Source organism: Apis cerana, linkage group LG13 (genome assembly GCF_029169275.1).
Source record: "Apis cerana isolate GH-2021 linkage group LG13, AcerK_1.0, whole genome shotgun sequence".
NCBI lineage: Eukaryota > Metazoa > Arthropoda > Insecta > Hymenoptera > Apidae > Apis > Apis cerana.
This window is the reverse complement of record NC_083864.1, coordinates 2,338,432-2,365,753: the sequence shown is the minus strand read 5'-3', so window position 1 is coordinate 2,365,753 and position 27,322 is coordinate 2,338,432. Positions and strand designations below refer to the sequence as shown.

Below are 27,322 nucleotides of genomic sequence, written 5' to 3'. Positions count from 1 at the left end.
CCGTGTTCCTTGATATTTGCGCGATTCGTTATCGGCGAAAAATACAAAGGTTGGACCTGACGTGTGTTGAAGCAGAATCAAACAATCGTTCTTCGATTCTTTTCTTCCTCGTTCCATCCTGCCCTCCTCCTCCTCCTCCCCTCCTCCACTTCACCGTTCTAAAGTCATTTCAGCCGAAAAACACGGGGTGAAGAAAGAGAAATTCGATAAAGCGGAATCTAAAACGGAAAAACGAAGCGTATTTCGAAAAAGAAAGAAAGAGAGAGACAGAGGAAAAGAGGCGAAAAAGAAAAAAAAAAGAAAATCCTCGAAGAAGAAGAAAAAGAAAAAGAAGAATTTTCTTTCACAACGAAACGAAAAGGGGTCGCATCGCGGGGAGAGAAGACTCTCGATTCGATCTCTCGATCCTCGAACGAGTCCCTGTCCCTTAGTCTTCTTACTTCAACTTCAACCCTCCTTCCTCCTCCCCCTTTTTCCCCATCATCATTCTCCTCCGCCTTCGATTCGCCTCCCTTCCTCCTTCTCCTTCTCCTCCTCCTCCTCCTCCCTTCCTCTCCTTCCCCCGTTTTCTTTTCTTTTCTTCTCTTTTCTTTTTTCCTCGCTCGCGTGTTTTGCCAAGAGCCCTCATGGGCGGAAGCGTCACGTACAGCTCTGAAACAAAAACGTAGCGACGTCAAATGCGATTACGAGAGAGCTGCGAGAGCAGCTCCAGAACGCGGATGCTGTGCTGGAGGTTAGGCGGAGAACGCGGGGGAGGGGGAGGGGTGAGAAGGGCGGAGGGTGGAAAGGGTGGACCAGGAGAACGAGGGACGCCAGAACGATACTGGAAAGAGAGGAGTTTCACTCAGGGCTGAATCTATATATCTATATATATGGGCCAGGTACGGGAAGAATTATTTCCTTAACTTTTTATCACGGAAAATCGTTTCCAAATAGCTCGCCATCCCATTTTTTGGTGAACAGGTTGATAGGTTAAATTCGGAGGGAGTTGGGGAGGAGGGAAATGTGGGTGAATATGGGCGAGATGGATAGGATAAGTTATTTTCAATGAAAATGAAAATATAGTTAAATAATATTTATTGTTAATTTAAAGCATGAAACTTGAATTATTTTTTCGACTGTTTCAAATAATAAATTATATTTGAACATTGAATTCGAATTTTTTTTCATACACACTTGAAATTCGATATAAAATGTTATGTTAAAAAGACGAAAAACTTATCATAGATTAATTATATAAATATAAAAATATCAATTAGTAATGATTACAATTTGAAATGATTGAATTTTATTTTGTGTGTGTATAAAATGTGTGAATTTTTCAACAATTGAAATTGAAGTTTTATTGTTGCAATGAGATATTTCGATATTATTTTCGTGAAATTAGTGATTCCTTTTTTAAAAAAGAACAGTAAAAAGAATTTGAAAAAAATACATTGTTTAATTTTTTTCACGGTTGATAAGATTTTTATTTTTTATGGTTGATAAGATAAACGATAAGATTAGGTTGGATCATATATTTTTAATAATAAAAAATTACGAAACATAGCTGACTATTTCTAATATAATTTTCCAGAATTATGATTAGATCCGCAGTATATACTGCCTTGTAAATTTACCCAATATTTGAAACTATTTAATACGATTTTAAACTATTACTTTCCACATTGAATCGATAAAAGTTATACCATTATTGAATAATGTATAAAACATCTAATTACTTATTATTCTCATACAACAACGATAATAAGCTTTTTTTTTACGTACAATTTTTACTTATACGTTTAAAATAAAAAAAAGAGAATGATTTAACTTCGTTCGATCGCATTCGTCACGATTTTACAATGAAATATAATATTACGCCATATAAATCAATTTATATTTTATAAGGAAAGGAAGAGAGAGAGAGAGAGAAAGAGAGAGAGAGAGAGAGAGAGAGAGAGAGAGAGAGAGAGAGAATGCCAATTATTCAGATTGTGAATGTTTATGCAAATATGAAATTTTTATGAATATAAATAGGGAAATGAAACTTAAATATTAAATTGTTGTGAAATGACCGATTTCACAAATTCATAAAATTATTCAAAAAAATAAATGATTAAATGTAGCACATTCAAACAGAGTGAATACAACTTGAATATTATTTCAAACCAATAACTTTAAATTGGTAATGAAATACAAATTGTGCATTTTAATGAACTATACCTTCTTCAACCTCGATTGAAATTCGATATTTCTTATACATATTTAAAATTCATCATAATGTATATAAAAAATTGCTGTTAACATTGATAAAACTTTTTCAAAAGAAATTGCATTAAAGAAAAAAAAACAATTTTCCATTGATGTAAAAAATTACATTTGATAAATATAATTATAAACAATTAATTAAATTAATCAATTTAATCTTGCTAGACAAGATGTAATTTAATCAAATTTTGATTGATATTACTAGTAATAAAGCTGTAAAAGTAATCACACATTTATTTCAAAATGATATTTATCATTCAAATATATATTTGAAATATATACTTTCTTATATTTATTTATAAAATTTCGAAGATATAATATCAGATTATCTCAAAAAATTCTCTCAAAAATATTTCTCATTGATATCCATTTTTTCTTTAATTTTTCAAAAACGCATATATTTCCTAAGTTTATTATATAAATAAACTATAATATTATCAGTCGATTAGATTATAAATTATTCTTTTACAGTCACGCATCAAATGACTTGATGATTCATAAAAAATGCCTGAATCAAAATATTTCATTTTGAAAAAAATTTCTATTTCTATAGAAAGTAAATTCCCAACATAAATCTGCTTCTTTTCAAACATCCTATATCTACATCTATATCTTTACTTATCATATATTAAACATTACGTACAATTACACACATGTATTTTTAAACTTTTCTATAAATCATGTATAATCTATTTATACACGCTACTTAATTTTGTCCACGTGTCATTAAAAACCGCGTTTAAATTCTCTTCTCGCGCGAAAAACATACGATATCGTTGGAAACAGAGTTTGCCCGCTTTCCATCGAGTTACAGCAGTCAGGTGGGGCGATAGAGAGCGGCCGATATGCTGAAGAATCTCTGTAGTAGAGGGGGAAGAAGGGAGAGAGAGGAGGGGGAAGAGGATAGATGGGCCAGGGTTCCGAAACTACGGCATCCAGGTCTGGATTTGGTGGAGGGGTGAGGGCTCGATAGGGGCGAGGGAAGGTGGACGCTTATCAGGGGTGGAGAATTGTCGTGGAGGCGGGGGTGGTTGAGTTGACTCTGCGAGGGCTTGGAGCAATGGCTCGGCCCGAATGTGTGCCTCCGCGTGTCTGTGCCTTGGCTGCTGCGTGAGTATTACGTGCATGCGTGCGTGCGTACGTACGTGCGTGCGTGCATGCGTGCGTGCCTGCGTGAGCGAAAAATCGATTGGTTCGTTCGAAGCGGCGAGCCGTGGACAGCTATGATTCCCTAGGCTTGTAAATGGAATAGTCGTCGTAGAGACGAGACGAACATTCGAACCGATTTTCCGTGTTATTTGGTCGGAGAAATGTAATGGAAATATATTTGTACTGGGAAAAAGTTGAAAAACAAATTGAGTTTCTTTGCATTTTTTTTCTTCTTTTTTTTCTTTTTTTTTTTTTTTATCTTTTATTTCGACAAACAAATATTCGAAAGGAAAGTTTATCGTTGTTTATCGATGTTACATCTTCTTATGTTAGTTCGTCGATCTATTCGTCTCGGAGGATGAGAAATAAATATATAGGGTGTCTCGCTTGATTTTAATATCTTGATTATTTTAATATCTTGATTATTATATATAATAATAATTATTATTATTATTATTCATAGGAGAAAATGTTTCGGATAAAAATTGTGACGTGGGAAAAAAAGATATTGTTTATATGAATTCTTTCGTGATTTAATTTTGTTTTTTTTTTTTTTAATGGAATCACGATGCAGCTCGACATTTTTCGCAAAAAAGGCATTGATATATACTTAAAAATTATTCAGTAACAATTTATTTCAATTTGAATTTTGTGAAACTTATTGCACGAAGGATAAGGAAAGTATAAACAGACGAATGCCACTTTATGCGTTCCTTATCTTTTGTACGATAAATTTTACAAAATTCAAATTGAAATATCCATTAATTCACGTAAACTAGTTAGTTTTAAATTTATATAAATTGATACTTTTTTTATGAAGATTATTGAATTTCATCGATTAATGTATTACAAAAAAATATATATATATATATATATATATATATATATATATATATATATATATATATATTAATTTAAATAATTTCAAATTCAATCTAAATTTCTTTATTCAAAATTATTATTTTTTTTAGAAAAAAAATCCTATAAGAATTAACTTACTGCAAATTTATAAACAAAAATTTATAAAATTAATAATGAAAAAAATAATTTTAGCATTTTAAAAAATTGTTCGTTCATATTTAGATTTTAACTGTTTGAAAAAGGCAATTTTTGTTCGCTATTAAAAGTCATGAATATCAAACAAAAATTTCATTTCATTCTTATGTAAGTAAGAATAAAAAAAAGTTTTATAAGAATATAAAAATATTTTTTATGGAATTTTTACGAAAGTATTTATCAATATGAAAAGAAAAATTTATTGAAAAATTTATATTCAATGGATATAAAAAATAAAAGAATTAAAGATAAAATAATTGTTACTCTTTTTACCAATTTAATTCAATTAATATGAATATTTAAACTGGTACAACAAATGATTAAGATAATAAAATGATGAATAGTCGTAAATTGCAAATTTGTTTATATTAAAATAAATAAAATAAATGAAAGATATAATATTTTTTACGTCGTCTAAAATAATAAGAAAAAGCGTGTATTTATAATATAATATAACAACATAATATTTGATTGTAAGAAACGAAGGAAACTTAATTTATTATTATCCCTTATTTTAATTTCGCAAAAACTTGTTACTTTATTTTATCAATATAATTTTTGCAGTAATGAAAATTAATTAAAAAAGGATATTTGCAATTTTTATAACGAGTACGTAAAAATCGAAAATCTATTATTAAAAATCGATGAACAAAGAATAGATGCGAAAGCGAGTTATTTTTAAGACACCCGTTAGAATTAATGTTTCAACGTTGGCGACGGGGTGATAGTCGCCAAGCCTCCATTAAAAAGTTGTTAAACGCAGCCTGACGGCGCCCCGCGGCAAATTGGAACCCCATCATAAGTCTTCCTTGTATATAATATACATGGCTGTTAGAGCAAGCCATCTACAAGATAGCGATATCAAAGTAATTAAGTATTCGATGAAGATATTTTGATCGAAACTTATGGATGAAACTGATATCAATCAACGTTTGCTTGTGTATACGCGCATATAAAACAGTTTGATTTTTACTGTGATATTTAAAATGACAAAATGGCTTTTATATTTTGATAAAGTTATTTTTATAAAAGTATTTAATTTGTAATAAATAAAATTAATAATTGGTGATTATTTGTAGTAAAATAAATATTGTTTCTTAAAATATTTATAATAGATATATTTTTTGATATATATATTGAATAATAATTATGAAATATAAGATCTTATACAATTTTCAATTAATAATTACATCATTACATTATTATATATATACGAGAAATAAAATTATTATTTCGTAAAAACTGTAAGAAATAAAATCTAATAAGTAACAAAGCAATAGATAAAGAAAGCAAATATATTACTTTGCATTTTTTTTTCCTTCATATGATTTTACAAATTCAAATTAAAATATATATTTTATTATATATTTTATTATATAACAATAATTTTTTACTATAAATGACTTAATAGTTTTTAGAGAATAATAATCTTTAAAGAGAGATTAATTTATTAAAAAATATTATAATTCTGTTTAAAAAAATAAATTTGATCTTCGCATGTTCTCTGTGTAAATGTTATAATATTTCATTATATTTTTCTTTAAATTTTTATATGAAATATTTTTTTTATGTCGTATAAAACAAATAATTTAAAAATTATTTTAATCATGTTTCACGAAATTCACCTTATATATTAATGGTTCAATAAATTACAAATTATAAATTTATAATCAATCACAAAATTCTTCTCTACATCTTATTCAACTAATTAAATCTATTTTATATAAAACATTGTATATATATAGAAAATAATAAATTATGTACAAAATCTGAAAGAAATGATCAGAATTTAACAGTTGATTTCAAAAATCAAAGAAATTTTTCGTCGAAAAATTTTTTCAGATTTTTCGAAATATTTAAATTTTCTAATAAGTGTACAAAGTAATAGTATACAAAGATTTTTATGATACTATACCTCTTAAATTTTATCTCGTAAAATCTCGTGAAACTTCATTTGTTTTATTACCAAACTTATAATTATATAACTTACGTAAAGTTAGGTTAGGTTACGTCTTAGGTCACGAAAACTTTTGTGACTGACCGTATCTCTTAAATTTAAAATTGTAAAATTATAAAATTCACTTGTGAAACTTCATTTGTTTTATTACCGAACGTATTATTATATAGGTTAGGTTAGGTTACGACACAATTTGCGATTTAGAAAATTTCATTAATAATATCAATCTATAATTCAGCGGAATAAAATAAGTAAAAAAGTCTTTCCTTCTTTTCTTTTTTTTCTTTTTTTTTTTTTTTTTTTTAACAATTTAAAGTTTAAGGGACACGATAAATTTGTTTGACATTTTCCTTCCATATCTCTCGGCCTTCTCTACGACTACTTTTTTGAGAAAAAGCTCTCGAACAAATTCAACGTTTTCTACGTAACGCTGACTAGAAACTCTTGGCCGAAGCAACGAGAGGTTCAAAATAAGAGAAAAGCGCGCCGTAAAAAGCATCGGAGTGGTAGGGGTTCCAGAGAGAGGATGGTTTAAAAGTACGTGGAATGGAAAAGGTGTGTAAAGGACGTACACGAGTACTGGTGTAAAATATGAAGCTACGTAGATAAGAGCGTATCGAAATCGGTTTGTTGCTTTAATGAAAGAAGAAAAAAGAGAAAAGAATCGATCGATTCTCTCCTATTATACAAATTTCGAATACTAACGAAAAGATACACTTAACAGTAATCGAAGATTACAGATGCAACGTAAGATTATATAGTGTGGTTTAGAAATATGGTGTCGTAAAAAAAGAAAAAGTATGTTTTATATATTGATATTTTTTATTTTTTATTTAGAAACATTATTTATTTATAAATATTGTTTATATTTTTTTTGACATGTTTATATTTTTAATATTATTAAATAATCTATCTGTTTCGAAAAAGTTGTTTTATAAAATTTGAAATTTCTGTTGCTTTGAAAATATTTTATAATGACATTTCTAATTTATATTTAAAATAATATTTTACTAGAGAAAATATTCATTGCCTCAAATCTCACTTTTAGAACTGTTTAATATATTCATATTCTAAGTACTGGCAATGATAAATTATATTTTGACATTTTATATGTTTTAATAGAATTTTCCTATTATTATGTAGATGATTTTAAACTGAATTTTAGAATTCGATTTTCCTACAAATTAGAATGACGTCAATAATTTCAAATCAATGTTTAAATCTATATGAATATTATTTACTTTTATAAACGTAATCGTAAATTGTAAAAGAAATTTATTAAAGTTTATTCTTTAATAAATATTTAATATATTTTAAAATTAAAATTTGAATTATTTGTCGTAATATTTTATTAATCATCTTATTGATAAAAGTAAAAGTAATATCATGATATCCAAACTTATTTTAATGATTTTTTTAAAAAATAGAAAAACATATTTTTCAAGATTTCAAGATTTTTTCAAATAGAACTATTTATATTTTTATCTTTGAGATTATAATTAAGATTATAACTAATTCAATAATTTAAAAGTTATTTGAATTTAAATTTTATAAGATTTGATATATGATATTCGGCATTGATAATTTGCAATATTTGCAACAATTCATAAATTTCAAATTTGCTTTTATTCAACATTATATTTCTATTTTTATCATGTAAAATCAAAAACCACAATAATTAAGTAATAATTATATATAATAATTAACAAGGATGATTAATAATTAATAAGGATGTATTTAATATTTTAAAAAATTTTTAAGTCTTTCTTGTAAAGTCTTTATATTTTTTTAATTATGTTGCTATTAATCAATATTAAGCAATCAATATTAAGCAATGATATGTAAAACAAAGAAAGCATAAATAAAAGAATATCGATTTTGTATCTTGTTCTTTCATACAATAAATTTTACAATAATAAAATTTTAAAATAATATTAAGTAATTTAATTTTACAATAAGTAAAGTAGCAAAAATTTAAATTTATAATAAAATTATAATAAATAATATAATAAAATAATAAAATTTAAAATATTTCTTTAAAATGACTTTTAAAATGACTTTAAATGACTTTTTGAAATAAGTGACTTAATAATTTTTTATGTTATACATACATACTTTTGTATAATATAAAAAAAATAATATATTTATATAAAAAATAACTAACTTCATCGATTCATGCATTTAAAAAAATATAATTGTATTTAGAATAAAATAAAATCAATTTCTGAATGTCTTTTATGATTTGAGATTTAAATTCGTTGATATTCGAGAACAAATAAGCATTTAGTAAAGAAAAAAGATAATCTGTTTAGAAAAAAATAAAATTTTTATATGCGATTTAGAGATTTCTGTGTAATATTTTACGGCAGTATAACGAAAATGAAGAGAGACAAGAATTCGAATATGTTGTATATCGATGAAGTTGAATTACATCAAATGAAATACAAAACAGGAACTAGGGAATCAATGATTTATTCAAAGTAAAATTGAATAAATTGTATAATATAACATGAATCTCGGAATCAAGATTTAATTATAATAATATTAATTATATAATATATTGTCGTTATTATTTTAACTATCAGTTAGAATAATTACAATAAAGATTACTAAATTTATGATAAAATAATTTTTGTTTTCCTACAAAATTTATTTTCCTACAATGGTATAAAAACAGTTCAAATTTTTTTTTTATGTTAAATAAGTTAAGTATTAAATAAGTTAGATAAGGCTTGTTTAATATCTAAAAAATTAGGAGACTTGTTAAATAATGATATTTGCATAAAATTAATAATTTTAATATTTCTTTAAATTTTTCAGTAAGTATTCAATTTTAACAAGTTGAAATCACAATTAAAAGTATAATCAAAACTTTAAAGAAAATCATTTAATCTATTCATTTCAATTTTATAGTTTCAAATTTATAATTTTATATTTATGAATTTTATAAATATTCCGAGAATATAAAATATGATATAAAATTTTAGATTCGATATTTGTAGTGCTAATTTGAAGATAAAGATAATTTTAAATATTCCAAAAACATTACTCACATTAATAAATGACGAGAAAATATCGATTAACTTACAGAATTATAATTGATTATAAATTGGTTATATTTAATTTTTAAAAGACAAGACAACTGATTATTGTTATTAATCAAGAATAAATTTTATAGAGATTAAGACTGAAAATCAATATTTGTTTAATGTTATAATCCCTATTATTATATTTTTATATTTGATTAAATTACAAGAGATTTAATAAGAAAAAACAATCTTTTTTTTTTTATTTTGTAAAGTGAATACAATTTGAAATAATCAAAATTACTTGCACTTTAACGAAATTCTTATTTTTCGTTATTTTTTAATTAAACTTTCAAATACTTTGTACTTTTTAATTTCATATAATTTCATACTTGTTTCCAATTTTTGCAATAATTTTTTCTTAAACAAAATGCTATTCCAAACGCTGCATTTGCTTTAAAAGCCATAAAAATTTTGATTTTAGGATTAACGTTTTTCAATAATAGTAACACAAACACAAAATTATTTCTTTCTCCGCTCTTTTTAATCCACGATCTACTCATGCGAAAACGAATTTTTCAATATGTATGTCGAACCTTTACTTCTCGTGAAACTTTGCCAAGCCACAAGAAGATTAACACGCTTTAACCCCACAGTTACTTATCCCTCGACTAGGTGATTATAAACGTCGTTCGTGTTAACTTTGCCGGAGATTGGTGGTTATCCTTCGAAAGATTATTTTGAGACCCGGCGGTTTTCGCCGAGCACAACGAAAGGTTAAGGGGGAGATGAAAAAAGAAAAAAAAGGGAAGGGTGCAGAGGAGCCGCGACAAGTCGAAAAACCGCGATGCGGCATTACCAATTCTTTTCGCCTGGCACGCATCCCTCTTTTCACGCACGCACGTGGGGGGGTCAGCTTTCAGGATAACGCGGTTAAGAAAATATTTTCTAAATAATTTTGCACTTACCTCGATGCGACGAAGAAGTGGCTCGTGAATCGGGGAGAAAAAAGAAAAGAAAAAAAAGAGGAGGGTGAACGTTTATGGAATACTTTGCCCCATCTCCATCGATCTCTTACGTGAATTTAATGACGAGGAAAATTGAGAGTGTGAACGTACCATGTGGAAATAAACAGTATGTTTGTAAATGAAATTTATATTTCGATTTATTACGTACAAAATGGACGGCAAATTCGTAAATTATTAAAAAATAAATGATTAAATGTACTATCGAATGATATTCATTATGTTTAAAGCTGGATGGATACAGTTTGAATATTATAATGTCAGAAATATATAAGATTATTTTATATAAAAGTTATTGCTTATGTTCTTTATTCCTTGTTGTTGTTCTAATTTTTTTTCTTTTTTTGGAAATGAAAAAGTTTCTTGTGATTATAATTAAATCATAATTAAATTAATTAAAAATAAGTAAAAAAGTTAGTGATAATTAAATTTATAAAAATATAAATATAATAAAGATTTTTTTAAATTTTTTTAAAAAAAATTTTTTAAAATTAATATAATAATAATGTTAAAATGTTTGATAATATTAAGAATATTGTAAAATATAAAGATTTGAATTTTTATGAAAAAAGATTTTTTATTTTTAATTTGGTAATATTTAACATATGAAATAAAAAAGATTTAATGTAATATACGTATATATTAGAGGTAGTTAAAACTTTTTAAAAAGTTTCGACTTTTCAAACCTTGAAATTTCCCATTAAATTATGATTCTTAATTTAAGACAAAAAATAATTTAAAATATATAAATTATAATATAAATATACATAAATAATTTATAAAAGTGACGAATTTATTTTTATTTAAATATAATAATTACGTTTAAACTTTCTAAAGACTTTCTTTTTAATTAGCCATCATGATTTTGCCATCAAGTTAATTTAGTTATAAATCAATCCATAAATTTATTTAAAAAATAAAAAATTAAATATTTAATTTTTTACAAGCTAAAAAAATTAGGATCTTAATTATTAAGTAATTACAAATCTAAATCTTAAGTTTAAAGAATTTCAATAAATTTCATAATGTTTTAATCTATGATTTTAATCTTCATGGCTTTGATTCTTTGATTCTTCTAAGATTTGGGAATAATCATTAATCGTAAAAAATTACGAACACATTTAAACAAATAAACGTCAAATTCAATAATAATATAAGAGAAAATTTTTAAAAAATAATTCTAATTTATACAGTCATTCCGTGTATAAATTAAAAATACGTAAAAAATAATAAAACTTCATAATTTTAGAAGATTCGATAATTTGTTTTTCAATATTGAATAATGAATATCTAATGAAAAATATAATAATCATAATGATTTATATCAATTAAATTATAAATTATTCGAAAGAATATTGAAATTTATTACATGAAATAATATTTCGATTCCATTCTATATTAATTAATTTTTATTTAATAATAAATAATAAATAATAAATAACACAATCAATATTGCCTCGTAATAATTAGATAAAAAAAATCATTGAAAAAAATTAAATTATTAAATCAGATAACCATTTTTCAAACAGATTTTATAAATTTTGTAAAATAACATAGTATAATTAATTACATGATTCATTTTGTTAATAAATATATGTGTGTGTATGTATGTGTATCTTTCTCTTTAACAGCATACTATTCTTGAATGATTTTCAGCATAATGTTATTACGAAATTGTAAAATCTACATCAATGTGCACGGTTTTATCGAATTAAGTACATTCAGAGGGGATTGATTTTGAATGAAACAATGCACTTTATTTCATCTTTTATTGCGACATGTCCGCATTTATAGTATCTACTCCAATCCTATAAAATTTACTATTACAATAGAAATGCGATCTATATTTATTCGTTCGAGAAATTTATCGACGAATATTTGGATCAATTTTGTTACATTACGATTATTTTATTATATTCATTCGATTTATTTCAAAAGTATAAGAATAAAAACAAGAATAAATAATAAATGATTTTCATACAGAGGATATAAACGATACATTGTGTTTAGCTATTGATTATATAACACATTATATTCCATATTTATTTAAACAATAGATATGCAATGAATTGTTTGATATTGAAATAATGAAATATATTATATAAAACATCAATAACAATCAAATAAATCAAATAGAATATAATATATTTATTATCCATGATAAGAATTATATTATGTGAAAAAAAATAATTTTAAAAAATATGCTATTAATTTATATACGTTATTTTGAGATATCATTAAACTTTTTTTAGCTACTTTCTCATAAATATATACAGATAATATATGTTAAATAAAGTATTATAATAGTATAGTAATATTAATTGATAAAAATAATTTTTAATTATTTTTAATTAATCTAATCTAACTGTAGCAGGGAGATTTCTTCGATTTCGAATTTTAATTAATAACTTTCTATTACAGCATAAAGCAAAGCAATTTTAATAATATTTCGATAATGTCAAATAATTATATAAAAATTTTATGTATAAAAAATTTTTACCGTAAATATAATGATTTTTAAATTATCGTATTTCAAAATCAAAGTATTACTTTAAATTTCTTTTTACTCCATTACTCTCTTAAGAATATTATTACATTAAAACTTTTTTGTTATTAATTTACACGAGATATTACGTTCATATGCAACTAATTTTCCCTTTATATAGACATATATCAACAAAGTATCAGTCCAGTTCAAAATTACTTTTATTTTATCCCCTTCCACTTCTTTTTTAAAAATTTTCAAAAAAACAATTTCTTTAAATTATTAAATTTCATTAGAAATAGATTCATAGAATTTTTGTTCCTCTTTCACTGTTCATTTTTCATTCGAAATTTCTTTCTTTTCTTTTTTTTTTTAATTTCTACCGATTCGCCAAAACCAACGCTATTGCAAAAGAAGAGAGAAAGAGAGAGAAAGAGGAAGAAGAGACCGAATGGGAAAAAGAGAATGGAAAAAGATGAAGAGAGAGAGAGAGAGAGACAAAGAGAGAAAAGTAAGCTGTTCAACCGTGTATTTTCGATAATTATTCGACAGTCGATTTGCGTGCGGATGCAGCGCAGGATGATACGCGGAATGGAGGGTGGTTGCAGAGGGTGAGGCCGGTATAGAGGGAGGGGAGGAGGATTTCGAGAGTCGCGTTCAACCATCCGGAAGCTATGAATATATTATTTGACGGGCAGTTTCGGTAGTCTCCGATCGGATGGAGCATCGATCATGGCTGGCGCATCCCTTTGGGCCATTTTCATGCGTCAGAATGCGACACACCTCAATCGAGCGGCTGGCCCGAAATGGGGAAAAAAAAAAAAAGGAAGGAGGAAAAAAAAGAGAGAGAAGAGAAAAAGTGGCTTTAACCGGCGAAATACTTGTATGAAAAACGCGTGACCTGATTTCTGGCAGCCGGAAAAAAACACCGCGGAGTCCGCAGGATTTGCTTGTTACCGGTCGAGCAAAGTTTCAACGCGTGGGTCAACAGGTAGGGCCAATGCACCAACCAAGCTTTTGCGACCGGGTAAACAATTTCATCAAAATGAAATTCTATCATTCGAGGAATACTTAAAGGGAATTAGCCATTCGAGTATTATAGGAAATTATATCGCTGTTATTATTTTTTTTTATCTAAGCTTTTATTGCAGATAAATTAATTCAATTATATAAAATAAACTCGTAATAATAAATTTACGTGTGAAATTTTACGAATGATTTTATTACAAATATTTTGTAGTGATAAATTGTAGTTTGAAAATTTTATTAAAATTTTAATCAAAATTGTAATGTTAAAGTATAATTGTACAGAAAGAAAATAATTGAATTAATAAACTTGATAGGTAAGCTAAAGTTATGTAGTATGAATTTTATGAAACGAAAAGAAACTTTCATATATATTATACTTGATAAATAATTTTTAAAAACCAGTAATATGAAATTATTTAAAAGAATTCTAGTTTTTAAATTCTAAAATGCTGTGATATAAATGTAAAATATAAAAGAATGTTAGATAAATTTGATATGTGATAAATGCTAATTGGAAAAAAATATTTGTCTACAAGAAATTTTAGAAAAATATATACTCATTCATTGTTTATAAAAGATTGTCATAAGTTTATAAAAGATAAATTTTATTTTCTTAATTATTTATATTACTAATTATTTTATGACATTTCCACTTTTATATATTGTGACAATTATTAATTTATCATACTCTACTGATGGAATTTCCTTCCAAGATAATGTAATTGTTTCTCATTATTATACAGCTTATTTTCATTTTGCAATTTTTTGTTTTTTCAAATTAATTTCTTTCCATAAAATTGTCCATTAACTTTTTATACTAATGTGTACTTGTTAATTTAGGTTGGATTAATTAATTAATTATTTTATTGTATTAATTATTTTATAAGTAATTCTATTGCATTCTGTTACAATTGCAATTTATCATGTTGGAATTTTTACAATTTTTGAAATTTTCAAATCAATTTTCTAAATTAGAAATCAAAAAATATTATAATATGTGAATGTATATTTTTGAATTCATATTTTGATATAAAATTCACATTTTAGTTGAAAAATGCACCCTACGCATTTAGCTGAAAAATGCAAATCTATATCATACATATAAAATTGTGGATATTTTTATTTATTTATTATTTATACAAAATCATCGCATCCAATATGTAAGTTATAATTTACAATATTGATTTTACTAAATAAAATCTATTTTAAATAGAGATGTATCGAATAAAAATTTGATATTTTCAAAAATATGTAAATTAATGTAGTAGCATGTGTTCTATCTATCTGCTTATATGTTCTATAAATTCTGAAACATCATTTAAAATTTAATATTTTTAATGAAAGTATAATCGTATCCATATGAATAACTATTGCTTCGAATATGTCTTATATCCCTTTATAAGTTTCCTTTGAATAATTCTGAAACTTAAACAATATTGAAACTGTATGAAAACAAATTTATTAAAAAAATGTAATTTACTATTATTATCTTCCTGATATTATATAATTTCTTTAAAAAAATCTTTGCATATCTTTAAAAGTAATAAAGATATTCAAAATGATCAAAGTTATTGATAAATATTAGTTAATATCTTGTGTAGAATGAATGTATAATGAATGAATTGAAAATTAATATGGATCTATAATTAAAACATTATTTGTTAACTAAACATTATTTTTATTAATTAAATTACTTTTATGTGACCAAATATAATTATGATTATATAAATATAAATATAATTATGAATTATGAAAGTTTTAATTTCATAATTTTATAATTTTATTTACACGAGATAATACAAATCGATACATCTCCATTTTTAAAACAAATTCACGTTTCAAATTTGTTACACAATTATCAAAAACAAAAATGTTATTATTTATTAAAATCACGGATAACAAATAATTTAAATTACAATACACGTAAATTTAAATAAAGAGTTAATGCGTAACAAAAGGTGAATGGAAAAAATGGAAATTCACTGAAAGTTGAAGAACAACTTGGTATTTACGTAGTCAATGAGGTAGATACCTTCTGAACGACTTTTTAAATCTTTAATTAACTTCGTCCTCTGACATTTAATTAAGCTTTAAATGGTATTACGTTCAAACTAGCAAGCACGTTCCAAGCGGCTTTCAAATCATCCGCGGAAGTAATCTGAAAAGTTATGGAGAAACATGGAAACTTAATCCTTAAGTTCGTGTCAAATGTTTTTATATGTGCAAATGAAAAATTTTAAAAAGCAACATAACCTAAAAATATTATATCAAAGAAGTTTAAAATTATCTTTACATTTTGTTTTTGAAATGCATAAACTTAAACTTTATTGAATAATTAATTCAATTTAACATATCGAATGAAATGTTATTTAAATATTATATAAACATTTGAATATAAAAAAATTACGATAGATTTTAAGATTTTTTCTTTGTTAATTATTTTTTAACATAATCTATAAATATTATGAGAAAACTTGAAATTATTTTTATGTCTTGTTTTTGAAATAAATAAGCTTCGTTAAGCAATTAATTCAGTTAATGAGATGAGTTAATGTTAAACAGAATATTATATTAAAGAATATTATTTTATATAAATATTTATATATGATGGTACTTTTCTTTGATTATTTTAAGATTCTTTTTCTTTGTTAATTATTTTTAAACATAATTAAAAACGTAATTTATATCAGTTATGTTTTTTTTATTTTATTTTTTATTTTCATTTTCTTGAGATTTCTTTCTTTGTAGATTATTCTTAAATATAATTGCATAATTTTAATTATGTTTTATCTTGTTTCATTGCTATTATTTTATTTTTGTTTTATTAGTAAACTATTATATTTATTCAATGATTGAAATGATGATTGAAAAGTATCAATATAACAGATAAAAATTATTTATTTTACAAATGTTATATATTTATTAGTAATATAATTATTAAGTTCAATTATAATATTTATTATAGAGAAAAGTATATTATTTTAAAATAACATAAAAATAATTATGCAGGATAATAAAATAAGATTTTAATAATGACAAATATAATCAAAAATAAATTAACGATAGCAAAATTTATTGGAAAATTATTAGTCACGATACTAATGTATGCTGATATAGATTCAATACTTGTTTATTATACAAGTATTTTCAGTATATTTGTATAATATTTCCATACAAATACACTTCATTGACATTTGAATAATGACATATTTGTTTATTGACATTTACATCATATTTTATATGAAAATATTGATTACCAATTTTTTAATTGCATTTATTAAATATTCTTCTGATTGAAAAAAATTAATCGTTAAAAATTGTAATTAAAAATATTATCAGTTGTTATTTTTTTTATCGAAATTCAATTACAATTTTGTTTGATACACATGAATGCTTATCATGTTAATTAAATATCATTATCGATTAAATCGATTAAATGTTGGTGTTAGATCTGAGATTATATTCAAATATCAATTTCATATCCAAGAGAATTTTAATAGTAATTGATGATCAAATATTTACTTTAGTTATATTATTTCCTATCTATATATCATATCTATAGGATAAATAAAAAATTTAATTGTTTATCATTATTGCATCAAATCTCATTTATTAGATTATACTATTAAATATTTTAAAAATTTTTGTGATTAAAAAAAATTATTAAAGAATATATAATCAATTTGTAATAATAAAATAATAATAAAATAAATGAAGTAAGAAGGATTTTTCTATATTTTTTCTATCTTTATTTAAATATTTCAAATTTTTTTAAAAATTCTCAATTAGACAGATAAAATATATATTTATCATATAATTTATAATTATATTATATTATAATTATCATTTTGCCATAAAGAAAATTTAATGAAAATGATATAAATTATTGAAATAAAAAAAAGATTGATTTACCTATAGGATTTCTCTTTTTGTAGTTTTGTAGAAAAATAAAAATAATAAAGTGAAAATTCCATAGATCTAAAAGCTTTATAAAATTAACAATACAGATTTAATGCAAATTGCAATGATGAGATAAATCATTAATTATCTGAATTACTTGAGAAACAAATCCTATCGAATAAGAAGTTTTCGAATAATCAGTCATGAAATGCCAAATTTGTGAATAAAATAACTAGATATTATATAATTTTAAAATATGAATATTTATTACAAACATAGAAATGAATTACAAAAAATAAATTAATCATTTTATATCCTACATATATAGAACATTGTTAGCTAATTTAAATACATACATACATTATTTATTCTATATTGGAATAATGGATCATTTGGATATCTGAATATAATCGACATTTAGAATTAAATTAGATAAGATTAAATTTCGTTAAGTTAGATTAGGTTAAATTAAGTACTTATTTAAATTATTACAAAATATAATTTAATTCTAAATAAGAATTTGAACATTAATAGTTTCATTGAAAGTAATTAATCAAAATTTGATTTTATAAATATATATATGCAATATATTGCAGTATTAATAATATCTATAATTAAACTATTTAATTGTTATTAATCAATTTCTTGATTTATATCTTATGCTTATATTTGCCAATTTTTAATATAATCTCGTTTTTAATATTAAATTTTTTTAATTTTCAATGATAAATTTCTTTCTTTTAATATACATATATTTTTTTAAAAATATCCAAAAATTTTATGTATTTTTTTGTATTATATCGAATTTTAAATCAATATGAGAAAAATATTCGAATTCAATTTTTAAGGATAGTTTATCACAATATATAATTTACTTTTTCATTCAACAAAACAATACGAAATATTATTCAAGTTACAATCAATCGTTAAACTTTAAATTGGCATGCAATAAATATTATTAACACTATATTTAATCGGTTAATTCTGAATTATTTTACACATTTCTGTCACCAATCATGTAACAATAATCGTGTAACAACATAATATAATTGGAATAATATTTAAATATCAATTATTTTCTATAAATAATATTGAATAACGTTTGAATATTTTAGTATCATTCAATTTTTTTTTTCAAAATCATCCTACGATTGAACTTTAACCAATAATGGATATAATGCAAGCTGTTTTGAAGATCGAAGGAACACGTTTCTGTCGTACGAAACGCATTCCCTAGGCGGTACAGTTCATCCAGATATCACGATAGGAGGTCCCGCTCGTTGTAATCGGGTAGAAAACTCAATCGCGATCTGACTTTCGCATCAGTAGTTCCACTCATTGTTATTGATTCGATTTTGAATAGGTGGTTACGGATAAAGAGAAAAGATTTGATTTTTCGGTGCACCGCGGGCAAACAACAATCCTGTGAGACAGATTACCCATTTTAAAAAAAATTCCTTTCTTCTTTTCGATAGTGATATTCGTACATTCTTCTATTTTTTTTTTTTTTTATAAAACAAAATAATTATATCGTGTGTATGTTTCAGTGTTTTAACTTAGAAATATTTAATTTTTGAAATTATTTAAATTTAACTTGGATTATCTTGATATATCTGGAAATTAAACTTTATCGAAATAAATGTTTTGATATTTTTGATGCAGTATCAAAAATCGAAGAATGTTGATTATCGGTGGATATTAATTTTTGATAAATACAAAAAAAAAAAAAAACAATTTAAAACTGCAAAAAAATACAACGAAATGTAAAAATGTAAAAATTTGAACACTGATACAAATTTGAATGATACATGAAAGTATTTGCGAAAGGAAAGATTATAGAAGATTTTTCATTTTTGTTTTCATCGTTTCTTGAGAAAGATCATAACGTATGCGTCAATCGTCATAGAATAAAAAATCTTCATGGCGTATACGTTCACGTCATCCCCATTGAACACGTTAAACAAAAATTGTTTAGAAAGGCATATTTAAAATTGATTTTGTCTTGACATTGTGCCAAGATCATAAAGTTGTGATTAACTTGCTTTTCTTTTTAATAGGAATTCTCGTGATTAATTTAAATTCTTTGAGAAACAAATACTTTTTATTCTTATCGATTTTTTCAACTTGATTTTCTGATTTTAAAATTTTAAGATATTTGATTTGAAAATTAATCTTTTTATATTAAACAGATTAAAAGTATCATATTTTTCTTAAATTGTTTTGAATATCATTAAAATATATAAATTAATAATAAATTAATGATTAAAATTAATTGTTAAAAAGTATTTATTATCTTTTAACATAGTCTTCTAACATTTATCACAAGTTAAGTATTATCCAGTAAATACTTAAAATTAAATTTCTTCTGTGATACAAGTCATGTAAACTATCAATAAATTCAATAGATATAATAATAAATCAAATTTTAACTAAGCATTATATATAAAATATACTATGTAATTTCTTGTAATTAACAAATACTATTATTAAATTTCTTTTTATCTTTTGATATAAATAGCAGAATAACTATAAATAAATGAATACAAGTTTTTTCTTTTTTTAAATTTATTTTTTTAGACGAATGACTGAAATTTTATTATTTATTAATAAATTCCAAATATCTCATATTATTATTTATTCGTCATTACTTGTTGCCGTTTCATCACACTCAAATATAATATTCAAATTTCCATTAATATCTGAAATTACGATTAATGCACAATAAGTTATATTTTTTAGTTTCTTCAAATTAAATGAAGAATTTCATTGAAATACAGAAACTTTTCATTATGATAAAAAAAAACAAAAAAAAATATAAACGATACAAATTATTATAAATATAAAAAGAGATCATCTTCATTTTGTTCAAATCTTAACTATTGTCAAAAATTCCATCAAAATCTTGTCTCATGTTATCTTATATTTGTACTTTTTCCTCTATTTTAATACTGGATTAACTAATAAACAAAGTAAGCATCAGAGATAAGAGAAAACCACAGAATTTTTCTGAACTTTTTACAAAAAACAACATTATTTTACAATTACAATTTATATTATTAAATTCTTTACATCAGCAACAATGTTACATAGCAATAATGTTATAAGATTAAAAATATATTGTCATTTAAGAAAAAACCAAAGCAATTGTTTTATCTAAAAAAATATTTTTGACAATAATTAAAATAATTTTAAATATTGCAATTCGTCATTGATTGAAACCTGTCCAACTTCTCTTCGAAATATTTTTTTCTCAGATTATGAACATTTTGTATAAAGAGGATCTTCATAAATTTCTCAGGCTCTTCGTTAGGGCCTCTTAATTTGGCAGTCCTCTACTTGACTTGAATCAAAATTCGAACATGTGAAAGGTTGCCAGAATTGAACCATTCTAAATATGAAACTAGAAATTTGAATTCAACAGAAAGATAGATATAATTATAAAGCATCTGTTTCCTGCAAATTAATCGAAAGGCTCTTCGCGTGACCCTACTTTTCTAGGGCACGTGCTCATAAGTATCGGTATTTCGGGGAACGTTAATACCTCACTATCCAGACGGATAGAGAGAGAACAGAGCGAAACATCCACTCCTGTACATTGTTTGCGGCTTGGAATCAATAAAAGCATAGCTTTAGGCGACGGTGGTCACCATGGCAACCAGAGACCCATCCGTGTACCTTGTTTCTCTCCCTTTCTCTCTCCATCGTGTTCCTCTTCGTTCCTCACCTTTCTCTCTCTCTCTCTCTCTTTCCTCACTCTTTCTCTCCGTCACATATACACGTGCACGCACCTTCTCCTCCTCGTTCTTCTCTATAATTTCTCTCTCTCTCTCTCTCTCTCTCTCTCTCTCTCTCTCTAATTCTCTCTTTTCGCTTCTCCTCGAACATGTATACGTACCATACTATTCTCCTTCATTCTCTTTTCCCGATTCACGAACATCTACTTCCCTTTCTACTTTCCTTCCTACTTTCAAAACTCGGTCCTCTCTATTTCATCCCCTTTTCCCCGTTTCTCTTCTTTTTTTTTCGTTTTCTTTTTTTTTTTTTCGAGTTTAATCCTTGCACACGTAACGTCCAATCCTCTGTTTTCTTCACTGTCTCCATTTTCGCGTACTTTTTCCACTCTGTATCTTCCCCCCTTCTCCGGTTTTTCATTTTCCTTTGCTCATCCAACCTTCAATCATTTTTTTTTTCCTTTTTTTTTCTCCTTTCTACTCTCCTTTGAATACTGTTATGCCATATTTTTTTGCTTTCTTATTTCTCCATATATTCAAACGATTCTATATTTCCATTCGTTAAGTCCAGTTTTCGTATCTTTTCCTGATCACTTTTTATCCAACATCATATTTTACACGCGCACATCATATTATTCTATTTATTTTATAATTATTATATATTATTAATTATTATACATTTATTTCTATTTATTAGAGAATATTCTTTTATATTTTTTGTACTTTATTTATTTTTTAATCTCTCTTTTTATTATATATATTTGCATTATGTAGTTAAGTAGTGATCTAGGAAAATTCTTTTCACTTGCTTCTTATGCAGTCTCTATTATGTTTTTAAACAAATTTATTTTTTTCAAAATAATTTGCTGCAAGCTGATTTGTCATTTTATCGTTTATAAAATATTATACATTTTGAGAAATGAAAAAGCTCTTCTTCAACATTATTTTTAGATATGGAAATGAATAATAATTTTAAAGGAGAATCTTAGGAAAATAATTAGGAAAATGAAAAAAGAAAAAATTTATGTATCATATATGAACGTAAATATATAATATATAATATATAATTGTAAATATAATTTATTATCTAAATATAATTTTATATCTTAATATACATCAAAATACACATGTTTTATTTAATGTTTCTTTATTTTATTTTACAATATATATAATTGAATACAATATTACAAATGATCGATTTATTTGTCTTATTTTTGATCTTTTCTTATCTTAAAAAAGATGCAACCACGAAAAATTTATATGAATCAATATATTATTTACAAAAGATACAAATTTTTTTTCTCTTGTTTATCATTTTCAAGAAAAATTCTTGAAAATAAGATATACATTTTTTTATCTCTAAAAAGAACGATACAACTTTTTTATCCAACATTATAACTTGTCTTTACTTTTTTTGTCTTTTATTTTCTCTTTATCTTTAGAATTGTTTCATTGTTATTTATTATTCAATAATTATAATTTTTAATTTTCGAACAATTGATTTATTTATTTAATAAATCCTATCATTGTATATATTTTAAAAAAAAATTTCTTTATCAAAATATATTATTATAAATGTATTATGTTATATACCTATATAATTGTTAATTCTTTCGTTTAAAAAGAATAAGATATTTCTGCTCTATGATGTCATAGATACGATGATGTGAACGAGATATCTCGCCATCATGACGCCATCTATACGATGCTACGATGGATGAGGTATCTCGTGAATCTTTCATTAGCATACGAAATATTTCATCAGAAAGTTTGAAATAAAGAATTGATTTGAAACATTTCGCTATCTATGAAGGTTCAGAATCGTGCATAAAAAATACTATTATTTGCAAATTAATTTTTATATCATATAAAACGCTTGGCAATATGATGTAATATGTAATAAAATATCCTTGTTTCTTTTTAAATGAAATATATATAATAGCATTCAATAGAAAAAAATCTCACTTGACATAACAATATATGATTTACAAAAGTAATCGACAACAGAAAAAAATAAGATATTTTCATATTTAAGCATTTTTAGAAAAAAATAAAAATAAATATTTGGCAAAAATATAATATATTTATTATTTATCATTTTTTTATTGAAAGTTTCTTATAAATGAATAATATATATACATATATGATTATATTATAATAATAAAAATTAGATACGTATAATATCGTATATATATCGCGTAACTGCGATATACATAATTGCAAAAATAATTAATATAATTATAAAATTAATAAAGAATGTTAATAAAGAAAATATAATAATATTAAAACAAAAAACTTAAAGTGAAAAATAAATTCAAAAAAAACAATAAAACGACTGACAATCAGTCGTCTAAAGATAATTGATTATATCAAATCTAAAACTAATAGAAAGTCCCAAACAGAATAATTTAGATTTTTCGCAAATGAATATTTTTAAAAAAATTTTTTATGTTATTTAAATATGATTCAAATTGTTTTAATGTTGAGAAGTTAATAAAATTATTCAAATTGATCTTTGTGCAATTTTAAACGTTTTTTGTATCGAACTTTTTGAATTTTAGCGACCCTCTTGATACGTAAATTTCTTGAATTTAAACATTTAAAGATTAAAATTGATTTCGTTTAACTCGATACTTAAATTTAAGTTTTAAAGAAGTAAAAAAAAAATGTTTGAAGAATAACATTTCAAATATAGGAAATATTCCATGGTATAATTTGCACACGCAAATTAATGACAGTAAAATTTCACAATTATCTAGAAGGATACAAAATTAAAAAATTAAATTATTTAATGAATAAAATTTTATTAATAAATATTATTCGTGAAAATAATTATTGTAATTATTTCATTACACGATATTACATATTATAGAATGTCTTTTCAAAATGATAAAAGAATATTACCATTTAAATTTAAATTCTCAAAGCTCTTGATTTTGCATGTCTCTCGAAATGGTCAAACCGATTTCTTTTGTTTTACACGCACACGTGCAATGTCATTTGCAACAAATGCTTTTAATGAAGTTATTTTGCTTGTTACGATTATTATACGTGATATCATTTCATTTCGAAGGAACGAAATACATACGCGGCAGATTGTCAATTCATGTAATTTTTATTCGAATTAATTAGTTAATTATGATACAAACATGAATATATATAGGATGTTTCGTTTAACTGAACACGGTCGAACATTTTACAAAAGTTTAAAATTATCAAAAAATTGTTTTAACAAATATTATTTAAATCGAATAGTAGAGGAGATTTTAAGATCAATTACATTTTTTTAAATGAAATTATATATCTAATTTTGAATGTATAAAATTGATCTTAAAAAATTTTGTAAAAATATTAATCATTTATGTTCTATTTATGAAGATATTTTTTTTTATTCCAATTTAAAAATTCAAACATTGAGAGATGATAATTGCTTATAATTGATTCTAATAGAATATAAAAACTTATATATTTTTTTCATTATATTCATATCACATGTATTGTAAATCTACATATTGATTTACATATATCGAAAATAATAAAAATGTCAAAACTGCGAGAATATATAAGAAACCAATAAAGTTTCAGATTTTTTGCAGAAAATTGTGCAAAAAAATCAAAAGTTTTCATTTTTTCATTTATTTATTTATGTTATCATTTATTATTTATTATATGTTACCAAAAATTCTTTCCTCTTGTAGATAAATATTATATTTAATATTCACCGTTTTAGTTATAGAAATAAGCTAATTTGTTTATTGTTGCATTTTGAAAAATATTTTTATTAAATATAATAATATAAAGAAATAAATGTAAATAAATAAGTAGAAAAACGAAAATTTCTTTGTTTATATTTTCATCAATTTTTTTAAAATGAAGCAGAAGAGCTAATCTCTAAAGAAGTTTTTTTTCTTAATTTATCGATTATTTATCTATCTACTTTTTTTTTTACAAAATTTTTATTGAATTGATAATTATATATTGTTATTTTTAAATAATAAAAATAATAATTTTTTTAACCTTTTAATTTTGAATATATATTATATTATAAAATACAATAAATTTATCTCTTATTTTTTGCTTCTATACATAATAAATAAACAAAATAAAAATTTTTTAATAATTATTGCATTTTTTTAACTCGATATAGAAAAATTCAAATATTTTTTTGAATAAAAGTGAATAGTTTGACGATGAAATATCAACATTTTTGTTATTGGAAATTTAATGGAATCATCAGTAAAAAAAAACGAATAAGGAAAGCCTATATTCATTTTCAGCCAATTTTTTATCTTGATGGATTTCGGCGTATCTGACAATTTTAGGAAAAAATGAACTATCATAGAAAACCAGAATATAATGTAATTTATATAGCAAAGTGCATCTAACTCAATGTAAAAAATGCTGGATTATTTAAAAATATTTATCCAAATTAAATTTTATTTTTTACATTTATTTTTAAAATATCAGTTTAAATTAAATTAAATCCTAACTTGAAAATGAAATAATAAAACAATATAAGAATTTCTTTTTTTTTTTGACACGGTTGAATAAAAGTATATCCATAAGTACTAAATTAATAGTAATTTAATAGGAAATTTAAATTAAGAATCTAAATCGCATTTATTTCATAAAAATAAACAGTAAAAGAATATAAAAAAAAATAATTTATTGCATTCATATTTTATTAAAAGATAGAATATATAATAAAAAAACATCTATATATAATCACAAAATATAGTAAATTTAAATATAAGTAAATTTTTCAAAATTAAATGTATAAAATTATTTTTGGAATATAATATGAAATAAATTAATTTAATATATATTTATTATTTATATAAGAATATGATACTTTCTTAAACTTTGTAAAAATTCCCTTTCTAATTCAATTATTTCATTTTAAAATAAATTTTAACATAAGATTTATATTTCAAGTTTATTAAATTCATATGTCTAGTTAAAATCAAAATGAAATATTTCAGTTTTACTTAATTCGTTTATCTAACAAAATGAAGTTTTAGAAAAAAATATTTAAAATATAATTTTAATCATTTTTATCAAAAAAATATTATATTATTAATTATTATATCAAACATCAATGTTGTTTATAAATATAATGTTGAATATAAATAATTTTATATACTTTTTAAAATTTATAATTCTAATAATAATTAAATGTATTTACTTTATCTCTGTAGTATTAAGTAATTTTATAAGTATTTATTATAAAAATAATTTTTTAAAAAAATTTATAAATATTCATATTATTTATAAAATATTTACATAAAATATTCTATTAAGTTTTTGCAAATAAAATGATCGAATTCTTAATTTAAGTAAGACTTTTGACATTTATAGCTTCATTGAAAATGATTATTTAACTTCATTTTTTATCTATCTTTATTAATATAAATTTTTCACACAAAAAATTGTCTATTGTTTTAACATGATTTTATAAAGATCCATTACTAAATATTTTTACTCAAATTTGAAATTGAAACATACGTTTTTTTTCTTTCTTTTTATAATAAAACAATAATACTTTTTATAATAAAACAATAATAATAAAATTATCCAAATTTTGTATATATATTTATTTAATTTTAAACATATAGTTAAGATATAATAAATATTACTTAATCGTATATTTAAGCTATTGTATTTTAAATAGTTTTATATATTTATAAAATCGGTCATTTCATGTTATGTAACAA

The 27,322-nt window shown here is 23.3% G+C and overlaps 1 protein-coding gene across 1 annotated transcript in view; it reads right to left on the bottom strand.

The window, feature by feature from the left end:
• Window positions 1-555: 555 nt before the first annotated feature.
• Window positions 556-27,322, bottom strand: part of LOC107996957 (ribosomal oxygenase 1) — a 40,408-nt gene continuing 13,641 nt past the window's right edge. Inside the window, exon 6 of the mRNA XM_062083480.1 lies at window positions 556-651. Within this exon, the coding sequence (XP_061939464.1) occupies window positions 640-651 (12 nt within the window). The 3' untranslated portion in view covers window positions 556-639. The remainder of the gene's footprint in view (window positions 652-27,322) is intronic.